The following is a 24000-nucleotide window of genomic DNA, read 5'->3' as shown; positions in this document are numbered from 1 at the left end:
TTTGAGTAACTCAAGGAATTGAATAAACAAATATGTGTTTTAAAGTAATTTATCTTGAATTTTTAAGTACATTTTAAAAGTTAGGAATCAGGCACAGGCGATTCCTGATATTTAAACGGTGCCTTTGATACTGTCACAAGCCACAGGAGTTAACTTCTCTAACAGACAACCCCACCTTGAAGGGGAAAGGAACTGTAACACAAAATTCAAATTTTACTAAATATATTTAACAAGAAAGCAAAGCAACAGTATATGGAGCTCATCAACAAAGCATGGCTAATAACTCAGGAACACTGAGCTCTATGCATCTTAGCAGCTTAAATAATTTGCATTGGTGATACAGTGTTAGTAAACTGACATGTCTTTAAAGGGAACGTTTGACATTTTTACCCCATTTTCTCACAATAGAAACTTCAAGTAAATCTTTTTTTCTCAGATGTCTATGAGGTTTTTTGTTTGTTTTATTCATTATAAATAGTAAAACACACTGGGAGGAAGGGTGATGTGGAAATAAAACGTTTTGTGTTTCTGGGCTCAAGACAAGTCTCCATTTTTAAAATACATTATTTGGTCTGTGATGCCCAAAGAGAATCAGAGGGAGACAGAGGCACCACCTCCTACTCCACACTGTCCAGCAGAACTCACCATCCTCTAGACCAGGCAGCGCCCACTGGCCAGGGAGAGGTGGCCAGAGCAGGAAGGCTTGCCTGGCTGGGTGACACCACCCTGCTACCCTTTGCTCTGCCCCACCCAACCTCAGTTCAAAAAGCCTTGCAGAACAGCTTCAGGTCGGTTCCCTGATCCTCTACAGGACTCCTACCTGCACAGGTGCTGCTCTCTCTCCTCCTGCATTTGCAGTATTTACAATTGTTTATCAGGAAATAGGTTGGGCTTGCCTTCCCTCAAACAAAATTGTGTTTTTACATAATCATAAGGATGCTTTCTCTGCCTAAGACTTGGTGTGATCCTGAAGACAGAGATCAGGCAAGGCTGTCCTCTGCAATAACACTGACCCATTCAAGACTACACACTGCCTGGTGGGACAACTCCTGCTACACCACGTGCCTTAACAGCACCTTCTTAGGGGGCAGTGTTTGTTTGCCAATGCTAAAGCTTTTTAAAAGGCAGACCACAACTCCAAATGTACATACACACTACTACTCCTTGGAAATCCTCCACTCAAATTTGTCCCACTATTTGTCCCACTACACTAACGCCTCTGGCACATCACCCCAGGTTGCTCCCCATTTCATTGGGAGCATCTCTTATCACACAAGGGGCACATAAGCAAATTGCTCATTCTCTGACTGCACACACCAAGCAAAACAGGGATTTTGTTGAAACAGTTCTTGCTGTAGCTCAAAAACACCAGTGGTGTACATTTAGGTCACAGAGTATTCTTTTCATTGCTGAATTTGTTCCATACCTTCTCCGGCTACTTAAAGGCTTTCTTTGCCTCAGTATAAAATTTTCTAACCTTCTCAACTGGCTGAGTGATTTCCATTTAATTTTAAGCTGATACATGGCATGGCTCAAGGCCCTGTCCTAGCCTAATTGTGACTGAAACAAATCTAACACCTCCAAGTTATTTGTAGCAGTTGTCCCCATTCTTGCAGAGATGGCACAGATCTGTCAGTTTTAAGAAACAGAAAAAAGAGTCTTCTTGGTTTGTGTTAGCAACATCTTCAGCCAGACACAGGAACTGGGTGGGCTAAGGCAGAAAAGACTGGGAAGCAACTAATACTGAAAGCTGGTACAGACCTGAAGTGAAGCATTTTAGACAACCTTACTGCAATCAAACTTCAAAACAGCAGCATTTAAAAACATTGTGTTATCCTAGTACCCTTTAGCACCTCATATATGTTATTTGCAGTTGTCCCAAAAGACTGTCTGAAATAGAAGAACCTTCCTTAAATTAAAGCTGCCTCGGAACAAAACTACTTTCTAGTGCTCCTACTGTCCTTGGCTTTGAATAAACTTTTTTTGTTGTTGTGATAGATGTAACACCTATGTTACAGCTTTTGCTTTTCTTATCAGCTAAATCGGTAACACAATTTTCTTAAACCTCCATAAATAAATAAGGATTCTTTTTGCCCTTTTAAGGGACTTCATTCCCTTCCTTTCTCTAGGGAATGAAGATTTCTTTGCCAGAGAATGTCAGGGTGGCAGCAGATGGAGACCTCAGCCACACAGGAGGAACAGAACCCAGGCAGAATGAGACCACTGGGACTCATTCTCACAGCTCGAGCTCAAATGCACCAGTGACTGAAAGACACCTCTGGATAACCTACTTTGTTCACTTTGCTGTCTTGCACATCCATTGCTTCCCTTTTAATCCTCAGGATCACCAAGACTGCTCATCTTTGATGATAGCCCCAGGTCCTTGCTGATTGCCACAGGTCCCACTGTGTGCCTAAGCAAAGGCTGGGGGGAGGTGGGAGCCACTGAACCCCAGGACAAATGAGGAAGATCAGACCAGGTTTTGAGAGTAGAAATATAAAGAGAAAGGAAAAAAACTCTGACTGCCTTCTCATACTTAACTCGGGGTTGTTTTTTTAACAACTTGTGCTGGTAAAAACCACCTGGATCTTCACATCAGCTGAGGCTGTCTCAGCTTGCACTAGCCAATCCCAAATTTAAGCAGAAGAATGTCACTACTGCTAATTAAAATGCCCAGTGCATTGACTTGCAGTAGACTCAAATGCCAGCACACAGGGTAAATCTCAAATCCAGCAGCACAGCTCAGGAAAAGACAAATTTACCATAAGACAACCAAGTTTTACTTACATGTTCTCGTATTTATTTTCCTTCACCGTTTAATTGCATGATATGTTCCTGACATTACCTGCCCCCTGTTTTACTGTAATTTTTTCAGCTATCATGCTCTGACAGTTTTCAGGTCTCCATCAGGAAAACCATTCAACAAGTACCAGAACTGAGGCCCCTGAGCTCACCCCCCATGCTGCAGTGCACAGAGTGAATTAACAGACTGCTGGTCCATTAACACTGCCAAAAATGAAACTCCTCCAGCTACTCCTTCCTCTGTGGATACAGCAAGGAGAACTTATGCTGCAGGAATTTGTGAGAAGAACACAGACAATTTCAATATCACAGGCTGTAAATATTAACACTAAAACTGAGTTCACTCCAGAGGCTTATAGTAGACATATTTTCTTCCAAAGGCTACTTTGGATCAGTGAGCTCACTCAGAGGAAGGCCAAGCTTCATTCTCTTATGCCAGGTGTTGGCCTAGGAATGCATTTTAAGTATCTAAGAGATTTTTAAACTCTATTTTTTATTAGGTTTTCCCCTATAACTCTCATTTGAGCTACTCATTTTGATATTTATTAGATTTCCCACCTTTTTTGTCACTTTGATAGGTTAACTTTTTTGAAACTTCAGAAATTAGGGAGCTCTTACTCCTAAGATGAGTTTAATTCCTCTCGCACTTACTAGAGATTTCTCATTTGCTTAAGTCATAAAACTCCTATTAGAAAACTAGGTTTCTGGAATAGGGTTGTAGCCCTTCTTAGACTGAATTTAGACAGTATTCTTTCACAAAACAGGAAATAAGCATATTTTATCTTCTAACTTTTAATTGCTTTTTCATTGGGTTTTTTGTTGCTTGGTTGTTTTGGTCTTTTTTGGGTTTTTTTGTTTGTTTTTTTTTTAATAATTGGCAGGAAACAAAAACTGAATATGGCAGAATACTTCAGATGAGAAATCTCAGTCCTCTGCAGGATCTAGTAGAAACTATGATTAAAACATTATTATCCATTTTAAAGATTAATTCAGTATGTTCTTCTCTTCCACTGCAGAAAGCTGGGTCACACTCATCATGAGCTTTAATAGACTTTTCAGCAGTTGTCAAAGCTACTGCATCTGAAACATCATTTTTAGCCAGAGGCATCCAGCTATTCCTAGATGTTATTTAAATCCACATGACTGGAGGGCTTTCTGTGAGACTGTCTAAAGTAATTTGTTTTGTAACTGTCCTCCCTTCCCAACACATACCCTCACAATTTTTAACACACATACAAGAACAGTGTGTTATTCCCAAGCATGTGCACATTTACAGTTAATTCTATTACTCTGAAGATTTTTAATGTCACAGTATTAGTTCAGCTAGTGTGCTATTTCCAGAAATCTCTGTAACATTCTTAGTTATCCAGGTTATTGAGGACCATCTAACAAAAAGATTCTATTCTTTTTCTGGTTTATAGTATTACATGACCATGCTATTACATCACTTTATTTCACAAGATTTGGAAAGCAGTATTTGTGCTAAATACACTGGGAGGGGGACGACACCAACTAAAAAACCTGAGCAAGAGTAGGATTTCTTACTTTTCATTTAAGTAAGTTACAATGCTGAGATCTTTCTATGGTTTTCTCTCACTGCTCAAGAGAACTTTCAACATAGATTATTTTTCTTCAGAGCAGTTTTGTGGTCTGAGTGTTCTTTAATTCATTTGTTTTAAGTACTTTATAACCAGTTTCAGCAAGATCTTTGAGACACTAATCTTCAATCACGTTTAATTATTCACAAGCATAACATCTTCAAATATATAGTTACTTAAATTAGCTTAATCTTTTGTTGAAATATTTAATCTATTCCACAGAATTTAAAGCTAAAAGCCAAGGATTCTGAATCTAAGAATCAATTGCTCATTTTCTTCTCTTAACCTTATATTTGCTGCAAGTCAAGATTTACTAGTTTCAAGAAAGAATTAAAAAGTACATTCCATCCAAATGAATCATAAGAAAAAATTTTCAAGGAAAATTTTTAACATCAATATGTGATTAATTTCAGATCACAAATTACAAATCAAAGGCTGTGTTTCATTTTGGAAGTAGCTACTAATAAAACAGAACTCGGACTTTGTTTAGAATAACATGCATTATTAAACAAATACTAGAACCCAGTCATTTATGCCTCCTAATGTACCTCAGGTAATGGTTCTGGATTACCATTGTGACTTATTCTAACTGGACTAAAAGCAATTTGCTATTTAATTCAAATCCTAACTCAATCTATTTTTGTGAAACACAATTTCTTCCAAGTCAAAACTTTCTGCACAGCACAAGTCATAGAATAAAGTACTCATGACATTATTCCCCAAAGTTATTTCAATTATACATATAGAAGTAATAATTGCTTCTGGTAAAACCTGGTCTATCAGATTTTAAGACTTCTAATAAATCCAGTAACTAATCAAAAGCTAAACAGCTTTTAAAACCAATAGGTACAGATTAGATTTTTACACTGACATGTTACAACATTTAAGTTATCTAACACATCAGACTGACACAGAAGAATTCTCAAAGCTAACTCAACTCTTCAGTGCTTCAGATGCACATTCTTCTACTGACATAACAAAACAGCTCAGTATATAATTTCATTCATAATTTTCATGTCAATATTTTCTCACGAGTATTATGAAAGCACTACCTATTAAGAATGCTCCTTTCTAAGTGGAAGTGATCAAGACACTGATTTTTGTACTGATAAAACAATAATGGAGAAAGATGCTTTTTCATATATTTATGCACACAGTTTTGTGTGAAACAACTTTGTTAATGGCCACAGCTTATTATGTAGTAATGAACAAATAGCAGGGAAGACATACATAACATCCATATGACAAATGCCCAGTTTTTTGAAGTGAATTTGAGAATTAAATAGTATTAGATACATCCTCAGACTACCGAGTGTCCCCAGATCTGTCACTTCCCTATGCATTTCTATTTTCACTACAAAATTAATAAACACCAGAACACAATTCTGGAGAAACTGTGCCTTCCTCAAAAATACCACAAAACTCTGCTGAAACTTTTGTTTTTCAACACTTGTTTGTATAAGCACTTTGGAGGGTTCTGAAAATAGACTACAGTTTCTCGGTGAAGATTTCTCCTTTTTCCTATACAGGTTTTCTTTATCACAGCAAAATCACAGATACTATTTTGCAGCCCTGCACAAAACCTTTGCTCTATTCAGCAAAGACACCAGATCTCCTTTGACATCTGAATAAACTACATACATATATTTCTGATGTCCTTGAGTACATTTTTTTTTTCCTTTTCATAATCAGAAATTCCACAAAAATGCAATAAATAACAAAGAGCAATATCTGAGTCCTTTGGTGGTTAATACCTCACATTAAAGGCCTGATAGAACACATATTCAGGAAGAGGGGAAAGCCCCAAGTTGTTGAAGTTTCTTTTTAGGTCACTTACCTTAGGTAACTCCCACTCTGATCTGGAACCATCAGCACTGTAGTAGTATGGTCTACCTTGTTCATCTGCATGTTTTATCCACTGCAGAAAGAAATGTGATGATAGAAAATGTAATCAGAGTGACAGTCACAACAGTAAATCTCTGAGACCTGAGATTTAAAGTTAATTTTTAATTAAGTGCCATCCACTTCAGCCGTGTCTAATGCACAACCTCCATTAACTAACCAAGGTTAGATTGCAATAAGAGCAACAGTTTTCAGCATCCTGATTTATTTTTTCTGTAACTCCTCAGAAAAAAAGTCCAGCAATATATACAAGAGACTGTGATAAACAGATTTTTTTTTTTAAGATGCCATATCTCATTCTTATCAACATTCTGTTGTCAGTTTAGGGAGGCACAATTTTTCCATCAGATCTGCATCAAGATCTTATACATAAAATTACAAAAAAGCAGCTCCACCAGCAACTGCTGATAATATGAGAGATTCATGCACTCATTGAACAACTTTTTTAAAACATCAATGGAAACATGAGATGCAGTTGCTACAGAAATCATGACGAAGACAGTATAATTTCTGTAACCTCTACAAGCACCTCCCACACTCAAAGAAGTAAACCCATGACAACTGGGACTGTTCATGCGGACAGAAAAGAATTGTAATGAGCAAAATTCAACAAGATGATTGCAGAAAAACACAGAGACACTCACAGCAAGGCTCTTGGCTCAAGCAGGTTTCACAAGATTGCCTTTCTATAACTGTTTGTGGTAGGAAAGCTGGTTTTTATCAATACCAGTGCAATTAAAAAAGAAGGCTGCATATTTGCTAAAACATAGCAATGTGCTTAACAGATGTTTGTCAGAAACTGATTAAAGAGAATAAAATTCTAAAACTGACAAAAAAAAATCTAACTCTTTAGAAAATTCTTGCAAATAAGACTTGCCTAATTCAACTCAAGAACAGGTGGTGCCATAACATAATACTGTATCAGTGAACTTTAGAAGCTAAAAAAACCTCAAAATGCAACTTCAATGAACAATTGGAAAAATGGACTGCTTTACAAATATAAACAAATTCTGTAATTTATCCTAAGTGGAAGAAATTTTTATGGCATGCCCAGAATCCCAATAAGTTGTCAGTAGCAATTAGAGAGTAAGAACAGGGCATAAATCTGCTGGTATGGCTGTAGTTTAATTAAGAAGTTTGTCTACATCTGAAAGGAGCAGTGAAAAATCTCTAATAAAGGAAATTATGAAAGCAATAAAGCAGCTCAAAAACATCTTAACTAGAAGGTCCATGTAAACAAGAGCAGCTCTTAAAAGACAGTAAAAAAAACTTTTTGATATGAAGTTCGTACCTGAAATATAACCAAGAGGAAGGGGGGAGGGGAGGAACTAAAAAAAATTACACCTGGTATGTTCATTTAATATAATCTAATACACAACTGGAAATAAAACTTCTTCTAAATAACAAAAACATACATAAGAAAAAAAGTCAGTTCACTTGCTAAAGCTTCATGCATATTTAAAAAAAAAAAAAAAAACAAAAGGAGCTACTGCTGAGGTACGCTCTTCACTTTTGGAAATGCAGGTTTCATTTCTAGAAGTGAATTAGTGGAAAAGATTTAGAACACAAGAAGAAGAAGGAAAAAGTACCTTTTCATTAGTATAGTCATTGGTATATAAGGTTTGACCATGTTCATCCAACTCTTCTGACCAACCCTTTGGAGGAGAACCATACTGACTATCTGACTGGCTGTAACAAGAACTGTGGTCGTTTTCTTCTGATGAAAGATGCTACAAGTAGTCAGAAACATACAAGGCAGTTTTGAGAATGAAAGCGCTTTAAAATCTGAAAGATCAAAGATTATTTGACTAGAAAGAGAATAGTAATGAAAACAGGGAGTTCACATTTTTATATCTTATGAGAGAATGAGATGCATTTTTACAGTGCAGACAATTCAAAGTATTTTTAGAACTAGCTTTTACTGACACTTTTTTTTTTTTTAATTTCCACTGCATCAGATTTCACTACTCCAATTTAAACTCCAGGGGTTTTGTCTATCCAAATTTCAGTCCTACAAATTTACATTATTGATGAAGAGTTAGCTTTAGTAATCTGCATTGCCTTTAAAAAAACCTGCCCTGCTACCTCAGTTTTCTACCACCATCCCATCTACCATCATCCTTAATTTCATACCTAAATCCTTCTCCTTTTCTCAAATACATCTGAAAACACAGGAGTAATTAAGGGCAACTTGAAACTCCAGTTTCACCTTCTTAGATGGCAGCATTTTACAGTATTTGTCCACTGCATCTTAAAACATTATGAATTTCTATTCTCCTCTTTCCAACTCTGATGCACATGACAAAGAGCACTGCAAAAGCAAGGCTTTCCACAAGGTACAGCTAGCTGAGGTGAAAAATTGTTTCCTGAAGGTAGAAGTCAATTATTATCCTAGGAACAAGTTTGATGTGTAATGCAGAGAAAAGATTTTACACACACATCAAACAATTTCTGTTCCCCCATAAACCTTGTTCATCCCCTTGCTAACACACTGCAGTCTTATTCTAAGCATCCACTCCATGCATTAAAAAAAAAAATCTCCTTTCTTTCATCTCCCACAACATCTCTATGCTGTGGTCTCCTGAGGAATTCTATGCAGATTTCCTTTCACAACGTCTTGGATCCTCAGCTAGCAGGAGGCAAAACATTTAAGACACCCTGCTACTCAGAAACTACAGGAATAAAATACAATGTTCAGTAACACTAGCATAAGGGTTTTGATAAAAACTGCAAGGCAGGAGAGAGACACAATTTCAATTTTAAATTGGAAAAAACCTCTCCCAAAAAAATCAAGTCTTACAAAAAATATTCAATTATCAGAAGCTCCCCAGTTTTTAAAAATCAGTGGGTTTAAAGACTGTATGTTTAGTGACATATCCAAATGATTTTTATGTAGGTTTTTGGTGTTAATTTTCTGAGTACCTTACCACTTGTGTGACACACACTCCTTTATCCGGCATGACCCAGTTTACGAAGCACAGGAAAACCCACAGGAAATTTTTAGACCATTAATTAAGGAACATTAAAAAATGCCAACGTTCTCTACAGCTTACAGAATGTGAGCGTATAAACTGTGGATTAACCAATGCTACCTCTCTTGCACATGGGGCAATGTGAAATTCTCATCTGCCAATTCCTAACCACTGTGGGGAGGGAAGGAGAGCAGAGGGAACAGGGAGTCTTCAGTCCCATTTTTACACTTGCAGAATTAATACTGAAGAGTTGCCAAGGTTGCTATTGTCCCCATTTGAACTACTATTTCATAGGATAACAATATTGTATACATGTACCTAAGTTTGCATGGTTTTAATAGTTAAATATTAATTGCATTGACATATGGCAAGTCAATGTAGAAGACTTTGGACATTTTTATTATTACTATCTATAGAGATTATAACCTAATAATATAATACATTGGTATTTGCCTCTTCCAAGCAACTCCTGATACTGAAGAAACACCCTACACAGGTAAAACTAAACAGAGGACCTAAAAATGAAAATTGTCCTAGAAAAAACACTGTTGTATAGAAGGATGACTGTTAATGTGTCTATCTGCATGGCATCCATATAATAATAGTTTAGATGCTGCAAGGCTTAACTCATATCCTGTACATTTGCAGACCTAAACTTCAACAAAATTCCTGAGTTATTACAAATTTTACCAAGCCAAGGTATTCCTAGTCTTTCAGCTGTCAGGAACAGCTGCTAAGGCTGTATCAACAGGGTTTAGAGAACACTGGCTAAACCACGTTCCACAGCTTTCAATTTCACTTTCAACACTTTTTCAGCATTAACTGCCTATATGTTGTGGTTTTTTTTCATATTGTCTATGCTTTATCTCAAGTCTCATCCCCAGTTACACTATCCCACAGTTAAATAAATCCATCTTAAACAGACAGGTGCCCAGCCTTACACCTTATAATAACTTTGCTGTGACATTAAAGAGAATTACAGAAAAGGTCCCCCACAGCATTGCTTCTATTGTCATTCTTGGTTTTTTTCTATTTACATAGAAAGTTCCTGGGGACAGAGACCAGTTCATCTCCATGCATTTACTAGGAACAGCTATCTGTGTCACTGCTATCACTTAACCCTCTAGCTTTTAACGTTGCTACTACTTGTGAAAGTGAAAATAATCAGGAAGAATACTAATTAAGGAAGCTACCATCCCTTTATTACTATTTGTTTATATTAAAACAAAAAACATGGAAGGAAATCACATTCTGGACAAGATTTAAATCTAGTTTTGAAATGCAATTAAAACCCATTGCTTTTCTACAGCTGTTGGGTAATTTGTGGATGTCTACTTCACATTATCATTTCCTATCTAGGTATTAAGGATTTGTCTTTGGTATTTTGACATCTCATTCCTTTTACAGTTCAACTTAAATCACTTCACTTGACAAATTCCTCCTACTGTTAAGCACTCCTTCCTCAGATACATCAACAAATCACTGCCTCTAATACATTTTATCTGTAATTCCAAAATCTTATACACTTTCTTACAGGCCCTGTCCATAGGACTTCACTGCTTCCCCGTAACCCATCCATGTAACACATAACATCCATTTAACTGTCATGACCTACAACTGTTTTCTTTTTGCCATGTCTGTGACTAGCTACTTTGGCAAATAAGATACAGTTCTGCTGATTTTGTAATCACAAAGTTCAAAGACCAACTATAAACTGTGTCACGTTTCATATATTACTCATATATTAGAATATCTGATCTCTCTGCTCTCATTTTTACATCACCTTTCATTTTGCTACCTAATACAACACAAGCTCCTCTGAGCACAAATCAGTAGAAACTAGCTTTTAATCCTCCTGCATGTACTCTTCTATTATTAAAAGAGTATAACTCAGGCTAGCATAAAAGCCAACTTATAATTGCTAAGATATGTTAGCTCTAACTTTTCCTAATCAGACAAAATTTGAGATGCCCTACATTTTCCTGTAGCTTAGGCTTGGATCTCAATCTTTACTTTATATTGGATTAAATACCCAGAGGTTCCAAGAAGGAACACTAACAGTGGAATGTGAAGCATATTCCCAAATGCAGAACAGAAAAGAAACAGAAAAGAAACAAAAGGAAAGAGGGGTGGGGGAAAGGCAGCTTCAAAATCAAAACATGACTGCTGGTAAGTGGATTGACATGACCATGCAATGTGTATCTCTCCCTAGACCCATATTTTGATAACCCAGTCAAGACACAAATTACCTAAGGAGCTTATGCTACTGGAAATACAGACTTAAGTGTCTAGTTAAAAATCAAAACATGTATGGTCCACTGGTCTCACAAAGACTGAAAACTTGATAGACATAACTGCCTGATGGCCAACTTGTGATACCTGAAGCATCACAAATAAACAGAAGAACTGAGATGAAAGAAGTTTTGGGCAATTTTTAAAAAGTAAATTAAAAATCAAGCATTCCAAAGATGCAACCATGTGGTGAAGTGATGGTACAGATGTATGAGTAGGAGTCAGAGGGATTGCTTGCAGATGGGGAGGGAGAAAGAACTCTTGCAATCCTTCCATGAAAAGAAGGAGGAACTACAGCAATGAGAAAACCACTACCAGGAGATGGAACTACAACAATGAGAAAATCATTACCAGGGGATGGAACTACAATGAGAAACCATTACTAGGACAAGGAGAAGCACTACTCAAAAAAAGCAATCAGCTTACTCAGACTAAAACCAGTCTTATCCAGCAAAAGGACAGTCAGTGATAAATTAAGAGACCATCACCAGAGATACCGAAGGGATAGGGATAAACATTCCATCTGTTTGCCTGTTGCTGCCACTTGCCTGAGGCAAGAAAATTTGGCTATTTAAATGTTTGTGGATGTCGCAGTTGCTGTGAAGGCCAGTGCCAAAGGAAATGAAAGGTTTCCCTTTCTTGCCTCTTCCTGTTACTACCTTTCCAGAGGTAGACTTCTATGACAGGCGTCCAACAATCACAAAATTTTGATCAGTCCACAAGTCAACTTTAAAACTAAACTCTGGTTTTATGGCTTAGATATATATAGGATATATAGAGACACTCTATATAGTTGGCACAGGAGAAAATCCACCAAAACTGTATATATATATTTGAAAAGGGTATATAGAAGTAAAATATGTAGAAGATTTTTTGATAAATATTTGCTTTCTCTTTCCATCAGGAAACTCATTAACCTCAGTACTGTTTGGACACAAGAATACTATTTTGAACATATCTAAATAGTAATATCCGTCTCCCAACTATTCCTTTGCTTTATCTGAACCACTGCAGTTCAGATAAACACACTTCACAATCAGACTTTCCCTAGCAACTGGCTGCACAGAATAAATTGGCTCCTCAGATATTAGTCCAAATCATCTTTTAACATAAATAACTTCACAGTAAGCTTCAACTATCTCAAGCAAGGTCAGCAGCAAAGTTTTCCCAAAAGGCTTTGCAAAAGCAGAACTCTCACATAATGAAAAAAATCCATTGATATACCTAAAGAATATGTTCACGGTCTGAATGTAATCTAGTCAAAAGTAGCAGTATCTGCTATGGGGCTGTTTTTACAGGCATTTTACATGTTGCTACTCTTCCACACAGAGCACGTACATATTCCTGTACACAAAAGCAACTCAAGAGTGAAACTGTTGACTACTTCATACCAAGACACATAACCAAAACGACAAAGAAAGACACTCCTTGATGCCTTGAAACCAAGAGATACCAATTCCACAGCAAAAGACCATTCACATGCATTACAATCTCATTGCTTTTGATCTCAGAAGGAACTACCTCATGATCTGCATGGCTCTGGGAATCCCCTTTATTAATGCTTGCATCTCGGGCCCACCGCGGAGGTTTCCAGGTTCGCTCCTGTGATCCTCTGTTGTAGTAATAACAGCGTCCTGTCGTATCTTTATGAGTTTCCCATTCCCCATTTATTTGGACTGGAGCGCTTGTAGGTAGAGGTGGAAGTGCAGACTGAGATATTTTCAGTTCTTGTAAATTAGCATAAACTGGTGAATCAGGCCTCCCTTGGCTTGGTGGAGTAGTTGGCTATTGAGAGAAGAAATGCACTGTTAACGAGCAAATGAATTTTTGAATGCTCCCTTACAAATCAGAATACAGCAGTAAAACAAACCAACAAACTCCTTTTTTTGTCGTTAAGTACAAAAGCACAAAGGACAGCCATAAAATGCTGGGGTGTAAGAACATTAGATTCTTAATTCTAAGGTAGATATCACAAGCTATATTTATTTAATACTGAACCAATTTTTCAGCATTTCTCTGGATGACAGCTGATAATTATGTCTTACAGTGGATTTGAAATACACTGGAATCATCATCAAAAAATTATACACTTGCCATGTTTTGCTGAAAAAATTCAGCTTTACAGTTCAAGTATTGCTCAGAAACTGTAAGTAATGTGATTTGTTCAACAATACATAGAATTTCTGAGAAGCCACTTGTTAGGCAAAGATTGTTCCCCAACCTTTCCACCTCACTGTTGATACAGCGATGGTGAATGTTAAGCAGCACTTTTGCATTCTCAGCAAGGTCTAAACAGACAGCTCAGTTGGAAAGATGACCACAATGTTGTGACTAAGAAATTCTGAAAAACACTTGGACAGTTCACCTGTAAGCCTTTTCAAACATGCTTATTTGAAAATATTTTAGGCAACATCACCAAGTATTTCAATTACCCCTCTCTTCTTGTAGAAATTAAGTGGATATTCTTATCCACCTGATTTTGTTCACATACATGCACAAAAGTAGAACAACAAATACCTATAAGAAAAGAAAACACTAATGACAATTGCTTATTAATAAATAGTTTGCTAATGTGACAGCAGAAATTATGGTTAGAAGACCAAAGAACTTAATGAAACCACAAGTATGTCCAAATGAGCCCCTACAGTGTTTAGGAGAGAAATAAATCTTCAAATGTACTATTTTTAAAGTCTAATACACCATGCAGAGTGTAAGAGCATGTGTCTTCACAAGAACTGTGATTATGAGATTGTGAAAGCAGCTAGTTATTAAACCAAATTAAAGAGTTTCTGGTAATGTACTGCCACTTCTGTATTTTGGGGCACAATATTTACATATTCTGAAGGAAAACTATACAATTTATACCATCCCCTCAGTTTTAATTGAGCAGCTTTGCTGTAGGCAAGTCCTTGTGCCTCCTGTTGCTACTGCATTGCATAAAAGATCTTTTATAATGTACTTTTAAACATTAAAATCATAAGACGCTAATCTAGGCCACATCTAATCATAAATTATCAGGGTTTGCTCAGGCAAGACAGCGTATCATACCACACAATCAGATATAAACTGATTGCACCATAGGTAGAACCAAATATGGGCAATATCCACAACCAAAGGGGGAAACAGCCAGAGAGGAACTTAATGAGATTATAACGGGCATGGACTTGTTTTGTGTGCCTTTAAAAGAGACAACGCAGCTTACCAGACATAGCAAGTACACTACATCTAAGGCAAACCACAAGTGCTGAAAACAAAAAAAATTGCAGCACTGGCAAAATCTGAAAGCCAAAACCAATCAGTATACTCCTATACCTGATTCAAAGGAAAAAATCTGTTACAAAACTTGATGATCAGTAAAAGGATATTTTTCTACTGTCCAAGTCACACATGTTGACTTTGTTTTGTTTTATTTGTTTTGGGGATTTTTGTGAGGAGGGTGGAGCAGCTGCCTTTGGTAGAGAGTTGATCTTGAGGGCCCTAAGAGCACAAACAACACTACTGTGAATGAAGACCACCCTACTGTCCTGAGGGATGATGAACCAATTCCCTGTGATGTTGGGGCAGCAATCTTGATGTCTCCTCATTCAAGAGCACCATTTCTGCCTTGGTGTCCAAGAGCCTGCAGAGCTGCACCTCCCACGTAAACCAGCCAGCCATTAAACCACAGGGTTTGTCATTGAAATGACACCACAGAACTCACCAACCTCCAGCTCCTTCCTCTCTTTTAAGGAAGTGGCAAAAGTGGCACCTCCAAGTGCCCTGGCTGCTGCAAAGGGGGGGCTGGTGGCTTGCACAACCCTCACCTCCTCCTGAAACTCCTCTTCCGCACGAAGCAATAAGGCAGCTCCTCTGTCTGGCCCACATTTCACAAATACTATTTTGTTTTAATTAAGACAGTTAAGGGTCATCACTGAAAGAACAGTTCTGTGTGTTAATAAAAGTGTTTTCCAAATAGCTTGAAACACAGAATGGTATATTTTTGCATTGGAATATTTTCTAAAGCAACACATAGGAATATGGTTCAGAGGCTTCACACAGAGGTTTTCAACCATTCCAGCATTACAACCAGCACAACTCCAGGTGAAACAGCAGGACACGGATGTGCTCAGCCAGTACTGGGAGCTCACAGCCAAAGTACTGCCATCTAACTCAGGCAGCATACAAACTGTTTAAAACAATAACATTATATGAAAGTGTAAATGAGGGGTTTTCTTCTGAATGCTTAATGCTTCCAAACTCAAGATACCTATTTCTGGTTTTCAAGAAGACAGAACTTTTCTCCTGAGCTACAAAGACAACCAGCTATCCTGCCAAGCCAGCCCTCCAGCCACTTTCATTCCCTGTTGTTTTCTCTTCTGACTGATTTTTCAGCGAGAGCTGCATGATTTCTGAAAGACGTCCGGAAATTAACTGCTTTCAGTGAAGCATTAAGAAAAAGCAAAGCCACCAATCTGACTACAACACGCAGCTTAGCTCATAAGTACGTCTTTGAGGGATATGACTTTGTTATCAGGATCTATTTTTAATAACCTTGCAGCACACAAGGAAACTTCCTCATACCCAAGCCACGCAATGAGGTATGTTGTTTTGTCTAGGATTTTGCTCAGTTCAACAGCACTCAACCTTACCAAGGCTAATTTTGTCAATATCTTATTTATTCATAGGAAAAACAGCTTTTAGAAAGTTCAAAGTTTCCTGAAATTAACATCAGTGTACATTCTATGCCAGCGTTGGCAGGAAGGTCAATCCCCCCTCAGGCAGGCAGGTCACAGTGCACATCCCTGTAGGGCTCCCAGGTACTGTACCACCTCCCCCTTCCTTTCAAGTGATCATTTTGTGAGCTCACAACTGAGTTCTGCAAAAAACTTGAATAATTTTAAGCCAAAAAGCAGATTAATTTAATTTTCATTTATCAAAATCATTATTCACTGACAATATATTAATACAAATAGACAAAGCATTACCTAGACCAAAACAGCTCCTGACCATTTTCATGGGTGTACGCCCAAAATCATACACAGTTAAGGGAGATTTAAATATATGCTAAACACAAAACAGGACTTCCAGTGAGAACTTCCCTCCCTGAGGCCTTTTTTTTTCACTATCAAACTCTGACTGCTCATAAACATGGAATTAAATCTTTCCAAAGAGACTCCTTGTCTTCTTACTATCAGAATTGCAAGAACACGTCCTTCCACGTGCCCGTGCATGCACGCACTAAATGCCTTATACTCCAAACATTTCAACATTCATTTGTTATTTGAAACTGATTTCAGACTTTTACATGTTGCTTTCTCCTGCTAAGAACAGTGAAGGACTCTTGCTAGAAAAGTGATGTAGGAAAACTAGCAAGCAGAAATACTTCTATGACACTACAACATGAATGAAAATTGTACAGCCAATTAAGCACGCTGGCAACTTCAAGAACATAAGAGCCTCTCCCAGAGCCCAGTAATGCTCTGTACAATACTGTAAAAATCTGCCACGTTTAACCTCGGTCTCTCCAAAAAGTCTGCTCAGACTAGATCCTCACTAATTGATAAGGAAGAGAGTTTTGTGCAAGCAGGACCAAATTTCCAGGATCAACACACAACATTCTTCAGAGACTGCACACACAGCATTTTCAGAACAGTTTTTATACTGGCACAGTAGGAAGCAGATATGGGCCTTTAAAAAAAAAACAACCTGTTAATCATTCATGAATGAACAGTCAACATTTTTAACAAAGGCCACAGATATGCTATCAGGCCTCTGGAAACCTGAACTCAGTGCAGTGGAAAGCAAACGTACACATTTCAGTAATGAAAAGTACCTTGTGCAGTGTCAGAGTATGCCAGCAACAAAAAGCCAGAAAACAAAGTTCACTTGCAACTGGTGATTACCTTTTTCCTTTTATAGAACTTAAATTCAAGACAAAAAAACTTGTAGAACATAACAATTGCTTAAAGAATGATTGCAATGCTAGCCTGCAAAACATGACCTACCACACATCGAATTGCTTTCACTGTGGTGCCTCTGTTTGCAGCTTCTTTTAATGCTATAAACCTGAATGTAAAAGCTTTCATTTCAGTAGCAGCATTCAGACTGCTGTAAGTAGATGTTAAAAATGAAGAACCTTAAAAAAAAACAAAAAGGAAAGGCAAATCTCAATACTCCTTATGAAGTTACAAACAACAGATTGTCCATACCCATGCAAAAGAGGAGCATTATATTGAAGGAAAGCAAGGGAATACTGTCTCTGCAGCAGCAAGCTGAAGAAAGAACAGGCAAATCCCACAGCATCCTGAAACTGGGAATGAAGCATCCCAGTTCCCTCAACAACTGAGCTTCTTGCCAAGGAATTCCCACTGTCCTTTTAGGAAGGCCTGGGACTTCAATACCAGCTTTATTCAAACAGGAATGATACAAAAGAAATCTCAAAAACTCTACAGTTTCATTTTCATAAAATGACAGCTTCAACTGGAATAATTAGCTCATCTTTTCCTTCCTCTTTCTGCTTTTGGTTTATATTTTTATAAACATGTTCCAGACTCTGTTTTCTTTTCAACAGATACTGGCATATTTACAACTTATACCCAAAAACACACAGGGGAGATTTTTCAGTGAGTCCTCCCCTACCTCAGAGGTGAACAGAGCAAGCTAATTTAACAAGCCAAATTTAAACGGGAACTGAAACAATTTTTTATTCTCTAACCTTCTCCAACATAGGCTGGATAATTCACTCAGTAAGTCTAAGGAACATATAAAACAAAGAGAGCAAATATTATAAGCCTGTTAACAGCTGATAATAAATTTCAGACAAGCTATAGTAATGCAAATATTATTTAAGTGCATTGAAGTTCTTGTGTTCGGTTGATTTGCCATTATAAATTGGTAGGGAAAAAAATGACATTGCAAAGCAATGCAGAAATAAAATCATCCTATACAAATCATTCAAATATATCTGCCTAATAAAGATTAAAAGTGTCCCATTTAAAAATTAAGCAGATCGATTCAAAATAATTTTTTAATGGCTAGTCAGTAACTTCCTATTAGACTGGAAACAGTTAAATTAAGCATGATTCACCTTTGCTAATTTTATCTTTCAGGAAATTTTGTATTTTACTTACACTGAACTACAGTCTGAGATATTAATTCTTTCTATTACTGGAGATAGTTGCATACAATTAATTTTATTATATATACTTCTATTAATATTTTGCTTAAGGAAACCAGATTATGAAACAGTCTTAGGACATCAGGGTTGCCAGAATGTGCTTGTGTTATTTCAGCCATGTAAATTCCCTGTTTTAGCTCTCTCATAATACAAAAAAAAAAAAAAATTCCTATAGTTGATAAAAATAAAAATCTTTATCTAGTGCTACTGTAATCTACCAATATCTAGGTGCAAAGCAAAAAGCCCCTCAAACTAAATACATTTCCTTCCCTTTGCAGCCCAAAAGAATTAACTTAAATTACTTTCATACTCATCAAGATAATTTTTTGTTTAATTGTATTGCAAAATCCTGCAGCACAGGAAGCTAAAGGTGGCTTCTCCTGCCACATTGACAAGCACTTGGGAACAGGAATGGAAACTGGCTGCAGCAGCAGGACACAGCCTGTGACAGGAGGGAGCACTTGGCTGGGTCTTGGAGTACCAGAGACCACTCCCAGATCATCCAATCTAAGTGACCGATCAAAGAAAATTGATGGAAAATCCTTTTTTTTCCATGCATACTCTGCAAGCTTCCCATTCACATTCCTGCAGTTGCTCACTGCATGAGCAAACTATGACATATGAACGCAGGAAGTTTATAGCAATAAAAGAAAGTATACTGAAGGACAGCAACAGTGATGTCAAATATTTTAAAAAACGGAAATAAGATCTTACAATGGGATCCTTTGTCAAACATGCACAAAGATGACAGTGTTTACAGTACTTGTACTTTGCCACTTGCACAATCTAGCTTCTCCCTTCCATAAAAAAGCTTTTGTCCAAGGATATAGACAAAGCTGCTTTTCCTATAGCAGAAAATTTCAATACCATATGAAACACTTTACGTCATACATGCTTACACAGCAAGCTTACCCCAGCTAGGAAAGAGGAGCCAAATTTGACAATATTCAAAAGTCAGACAGCAAATTTCCCTCATTCCTTTTCCTCATGTTCACTAGATCAAATGCTGATAACTTTATTATGTGTGTTGAAAGTATCTGCAACCTAATTCAGAAATTTAGCCCACATCTTGAACAACCTGGATGTGCCATACAGAAGGAGATTTACATATTTATTTTTTCCTCCACTTTTAGGGAAGGTAATTTCAAGTTGTTTCTGCATTTTAGCTCAATTGCTGTCAGTGTATTGTGTAATTGCTGTGTAGCCCACAGTACATGTCCGAACGCAGATTTGTGAATAATAAAGCTGTTGGGAATCATCTGTGATCTCTCTCAAGGATATATTCTATAAAAACTAAAACAGTACACTAAGAAAGCACAAGAAAAGCCAAGCTTGCTTTCTCCAGTGGAAAATTATTCTGTAATAGGCCAATAGGTACTGCTTTTCAGATGGCAGGTATCACAAGAACACAACAAGCACTTCAGTAGTTTCAGAACTGTTACAGCAGAATTATCTCTTGAAGTTTCAGAAGTAGTGGAGACTCCTCACTTATCAAAGCATTTACTGTTTTAACTGGTTTAATGTATAGCTGTACATCTCATTTGCTTCAGAGAGGTGAAAGTATTCTTAAAGGCAGATTATTAAAATCTTCATGGAACACTTCTTTGTTGTGTCCATTACAGAAACACAGCATGTCTAAGAAATTAGCTCCTATGAAATATTATTGTGGGAATAGTGTACAATGGTATTATTTGAACTCATAACAGCCTAAAGGTCATGGAAAAGTTTTCATTACAGTCACTTCAAACTGAATAGCAATTTTTTCTACACTTTACATTTTCAAAAGTACAAATTCCATAGCCTTTAAGTGTACTTTTGAGGGTCCAGTGCTTACACAAAGCAGCGTAAATCCAGAAACCCATGAAACTGCAGATGGAAAAGTAAACACCACCTCTGATAAAATTCCCAACTTACTGAAGTTGTACTGAGCAACCCCAAAAACCTAAATGATAGCTTGAGAACCACTTGAATGAACAGAATGAAGTCTAAATATGACCACACAAGTTACCAAAACCCCATCATTCAGTAGAGCAAAAACTGTAATATTCTCCTATTAGAAAGAGAAGGGAAAGTCCAGAACAATTAAGAAACTCTGTATGTGTATTATAATGGCTCACCTTCACAATAGATAGTTGGGGATTCTTAAAAAAATAGGGGAAATAACAATTTGCAAGAGATAGTTCTCAAACAGAGCAGTCATCAAATATGTGTTCTCTTAGAAAGGGTATTTCATTCCAAACACTTGACAAGAAAATGCAGAACTCCCACTCAGTTTACAGCTGCTGTCCTTTTACTCTGCTGCAAAAGCAGATTTCACCCGTGTGAAACTGTTTCACCAAATGTTGCTCGTGGCAGCAAATCCAGCAAGCATTTTTTATGGTAGTATTTCTTGGTTAGGTGTTAGAATAATCTCAAAATATCTTCTTGAGCTTATGAACTGCAACACTTAGAAGTTTTTAACAACATATGCAGCTGCAGAACATCACCAGTATTCAAACAGTATGAACAAAGCTGATGTATGAGCACACTTACTGGGATACTGGAAATATCTTACAGGATTAATTAAGGTGGCAAACCCCAGTGAAGAACACAGTTAACTGGCCTAGGAAGCAAAGCATCAAAGCAAATACTAGAATGGCATCTGTTTGTTTGCCTCACTAATATATTAACAGTAATACATTCTGCTGGGTAACTGGTAGGCTCCAGTCACTTTTTACCTTGTCACCCTCCACATCTGCCTCTCCAAGCATTCCCCGAGTTTATTACCTGCAATTACCATTCACAAGCAACTACACCTCTCATGTGCCCCAAAACTCCAGAGGGCAATTTGCTTGATTAGATGGCCCACTCGGGAATAAACCTCAGAAACAGCTGATGCAGCTGTACCTACTCACATTGACTTCCACAAACATTGCACTAAAATCTTGGGAAACAAGTTTCAAGAGTACTCAATTTATACACATGAACACCTGGAAAGGCATGTTCTAGGGATCATGACTGGCTAAACAATTTCAAAATACATGATTTGAACATTTTACCCACTAAGTCTATACCGTTACAAACCAAACACAAATTATACACCCAAAGTCTAGAGAAATTATGATAAAAACTATTCATCAAGTAATGCATTCATACTCTAATATAAAACAAACTTGGATTAGGAAAATAAGAATCTCAGAATGTTCTTAAGTCTGTACACACAAGAGGTATCCTTTCCAACACATAAGAATGTCTACTATTAAAAAAAAAAACCAAAACCACTTTTTTCCACTTTTTCCTTTTGAAAATATTGGTTTGCTAATCTTAGAAAAAAGGGAAGCCAAGAGAAAAGTAGCTTGCCAAAGTAACCTTAAATTAGTTAGTTACCCTAACTACCCATGCACACAAGCAAAGAATTTCCTTCGTGCAGAAATGCAGAAGTCACACTGACAATTCTGCTTGTGCAGAAGTTCAGCAAATGCTTTTGCTAATTCAGTTCAGGTAACCAAATCAATAAAGCACATAGTTCAACGGACTCAGGCAAGTTTAAAAACAAGAAAAATCACAATTTTTTTTTTCTTTTTTTTCAGAAAATCAAAGATTAATGATACATTTTTAAGACCTAGCTATGCTGGTCTACTGGCTACCAGGTACCAAAAGGAGCAACTCCATCTCCCTTGCCCTCTGCACCCCTAATGCTGATGTGACCCTGTAGCAAAGGGATGGAAAAAACCAGAATGGCAATAAATTAACCCCACTGAGACTTCAAAAACAAAACAAACAAAACCCCCACAAACAAACAAAAAGCCCTCCCATATTTAGACTCCTTAGGTGTTTGCAGGTCACCGCAAGGTCAGCCAGAGACATCTCTGAAGTGTCTGACTGAGGTGACAGGAGAGCAGGACCTTCTCCTTCAGAACCTCTGTGTTAGCTCTTAAGGAGGTTTAGCTGCCTAATTAAATTCCAAAGGTGGCTGAGAGAAGGAATTATCTTCAAGTATCTAAAACAGAATCAGTTTCAGAAACACTAGTAATAAAAGAACTATTTCTCCCAGGGACAGGTAAAAAAAAATGGCTAGATTGAAGGGAGGAAAAGTTACATATGGAGCAAACAAGCAATTAAATTTTGCAACAGCCTGATCCACAAAATAAGGAACTTTCCTTGAAAGCTTAAGTGCAGTTTAGCCCACAACCTTCAATAGCACTTTTGGTATTCTTATTTCTGTCCCTATGCAGTGAGAAAGAACCACAATGGGGTTGTTCTCTATTTTCCTTACTCCCATAAGGCTTTGTAAACAAGGCTACATTACAAATCCCTAACCCTCATCCTGAAAAGCAGCACATTCACATCTGAAGTCTGAAACAAATGAAGAATATTAAAGTATATAGTAAGGAGCTGATTTATGGTACAAGTATACACAATGAAATTCTGGGTTTAAGTCCTTGTTTTTTCTTAAGAAAAACCAGCAGGCAGTAAGAAAGAGCAATACAGGACCACGGTGATCAAAGCATTCAAAAAATAAAGCTGAAGAGACCTCATGCCATCAAAGAAGGAAATAAGTACCCCAAGTAGCTCAGGCAGAGAATCACAAGTATTTTTAAGTAACTAAGGACAGCTCTTCCTGTCACTTCAGAGTACAGAACGCAGCAGTAGGATAAAAGCTAAGAGTGAGAAGAGAAAGATATTTTGTTTACTAGCTGAAGTCCCACACTTGGAATGAAAAAACTGAATTCTGAAGAACATGGTTTTTGTCAGCATTTTGAGAAAAACTGTTTTAACATTAAATCTAACACGTTCAATACTTTACATATGAAGTATAAAATAAAACATTTTCCTCACAGCATCTTGAAAAATTAAAAATTATTACTAATATTAATTTTTAGTAGGAAAACCTGGGTCAGGAATGTTGGGAATATCTTAAATCAATTTAAGCCAGGGAAGATGCTATATTCTCCTCTCCTCTGCAAACCACCAGGGTATCTCAACACTCAAAATAAGTTAATACCCAGAAGTGTCATAAATTCATACCAGTAAGGAGAGGACATTTTCTCTCCCCTCTCTCTGCACACCTTCCCAAAAAAGAAAAATTTAAGGACAATTTTCTTCAACCTGTAGCAAAACTAGCAGGGACAAAACAAGAGGCTACCACTGGGTCTAGTCATCCTTCCAATTTCAGACATTCCCACAAATGTGAGGAATGAGTTATGGACAATTAAGTTTTTCAGATTTCAGAAAAAAAAAAAAAGAGACATACTGCCATTTTCAGTTCACTGAGGTGGTTAACCCCCAAAAATTAGTA

The 24000-nt window shown here is 37.2% G+C and overlaps 1 protein-coding gene across 7 annotated transcripts in view; it reads right to left on the bottom strand.

Moving 5' to 3' along the window:
- ARHGAP12 (Rho GTPase activating protein 12) overlaps positions 1–24000 on the bottom strand; it is a 74729-nt gene that overhangs the window by 29786 nt on the left and 20943 nt on the right. For 6 of the 7 annotated variants that reach the window (XM_064400519.1, XM_064400586.1, XM_064400375.1 and 3 more), the window contains exons 3-5: positions 13088–13351; positions 7892–8032; positions 6238–6318 (exon numbers count right to left, since the gene is read on the bottom strand). In XM_064400519.1, coding sequence (XP_064256589.1) covers positions 6238–6318; positions 7892–8032; positions 13088–13351 — 486 coding nt within the window. The remainder of the gene's footprint in view (positions 1–6237; positions 6319–7891; positions 8033–13087; positions 13352–24000) is intronic. The other variant, XM_064400448.1, reaches the window with a different exon arrangement.

This window comes from Passer domesticus, chromosome 1, assembly GCF_036417665.1.
Source record: "Passer domesticus isolate bPasDom1 chromosome 1, bPasDom1.hap1, whole genome shotgun sequence".
Classification (NCBI taxonomy): Eukaryota; Metazoa; Chordata; class Aves; order Passeriformes; family Passeridae; genus Passer; species Passer domesticus.
Note: the sequence above shows the minus strand (reverse complement) of the source record. Positions and strands in the feature narration are given on the sequence as shown.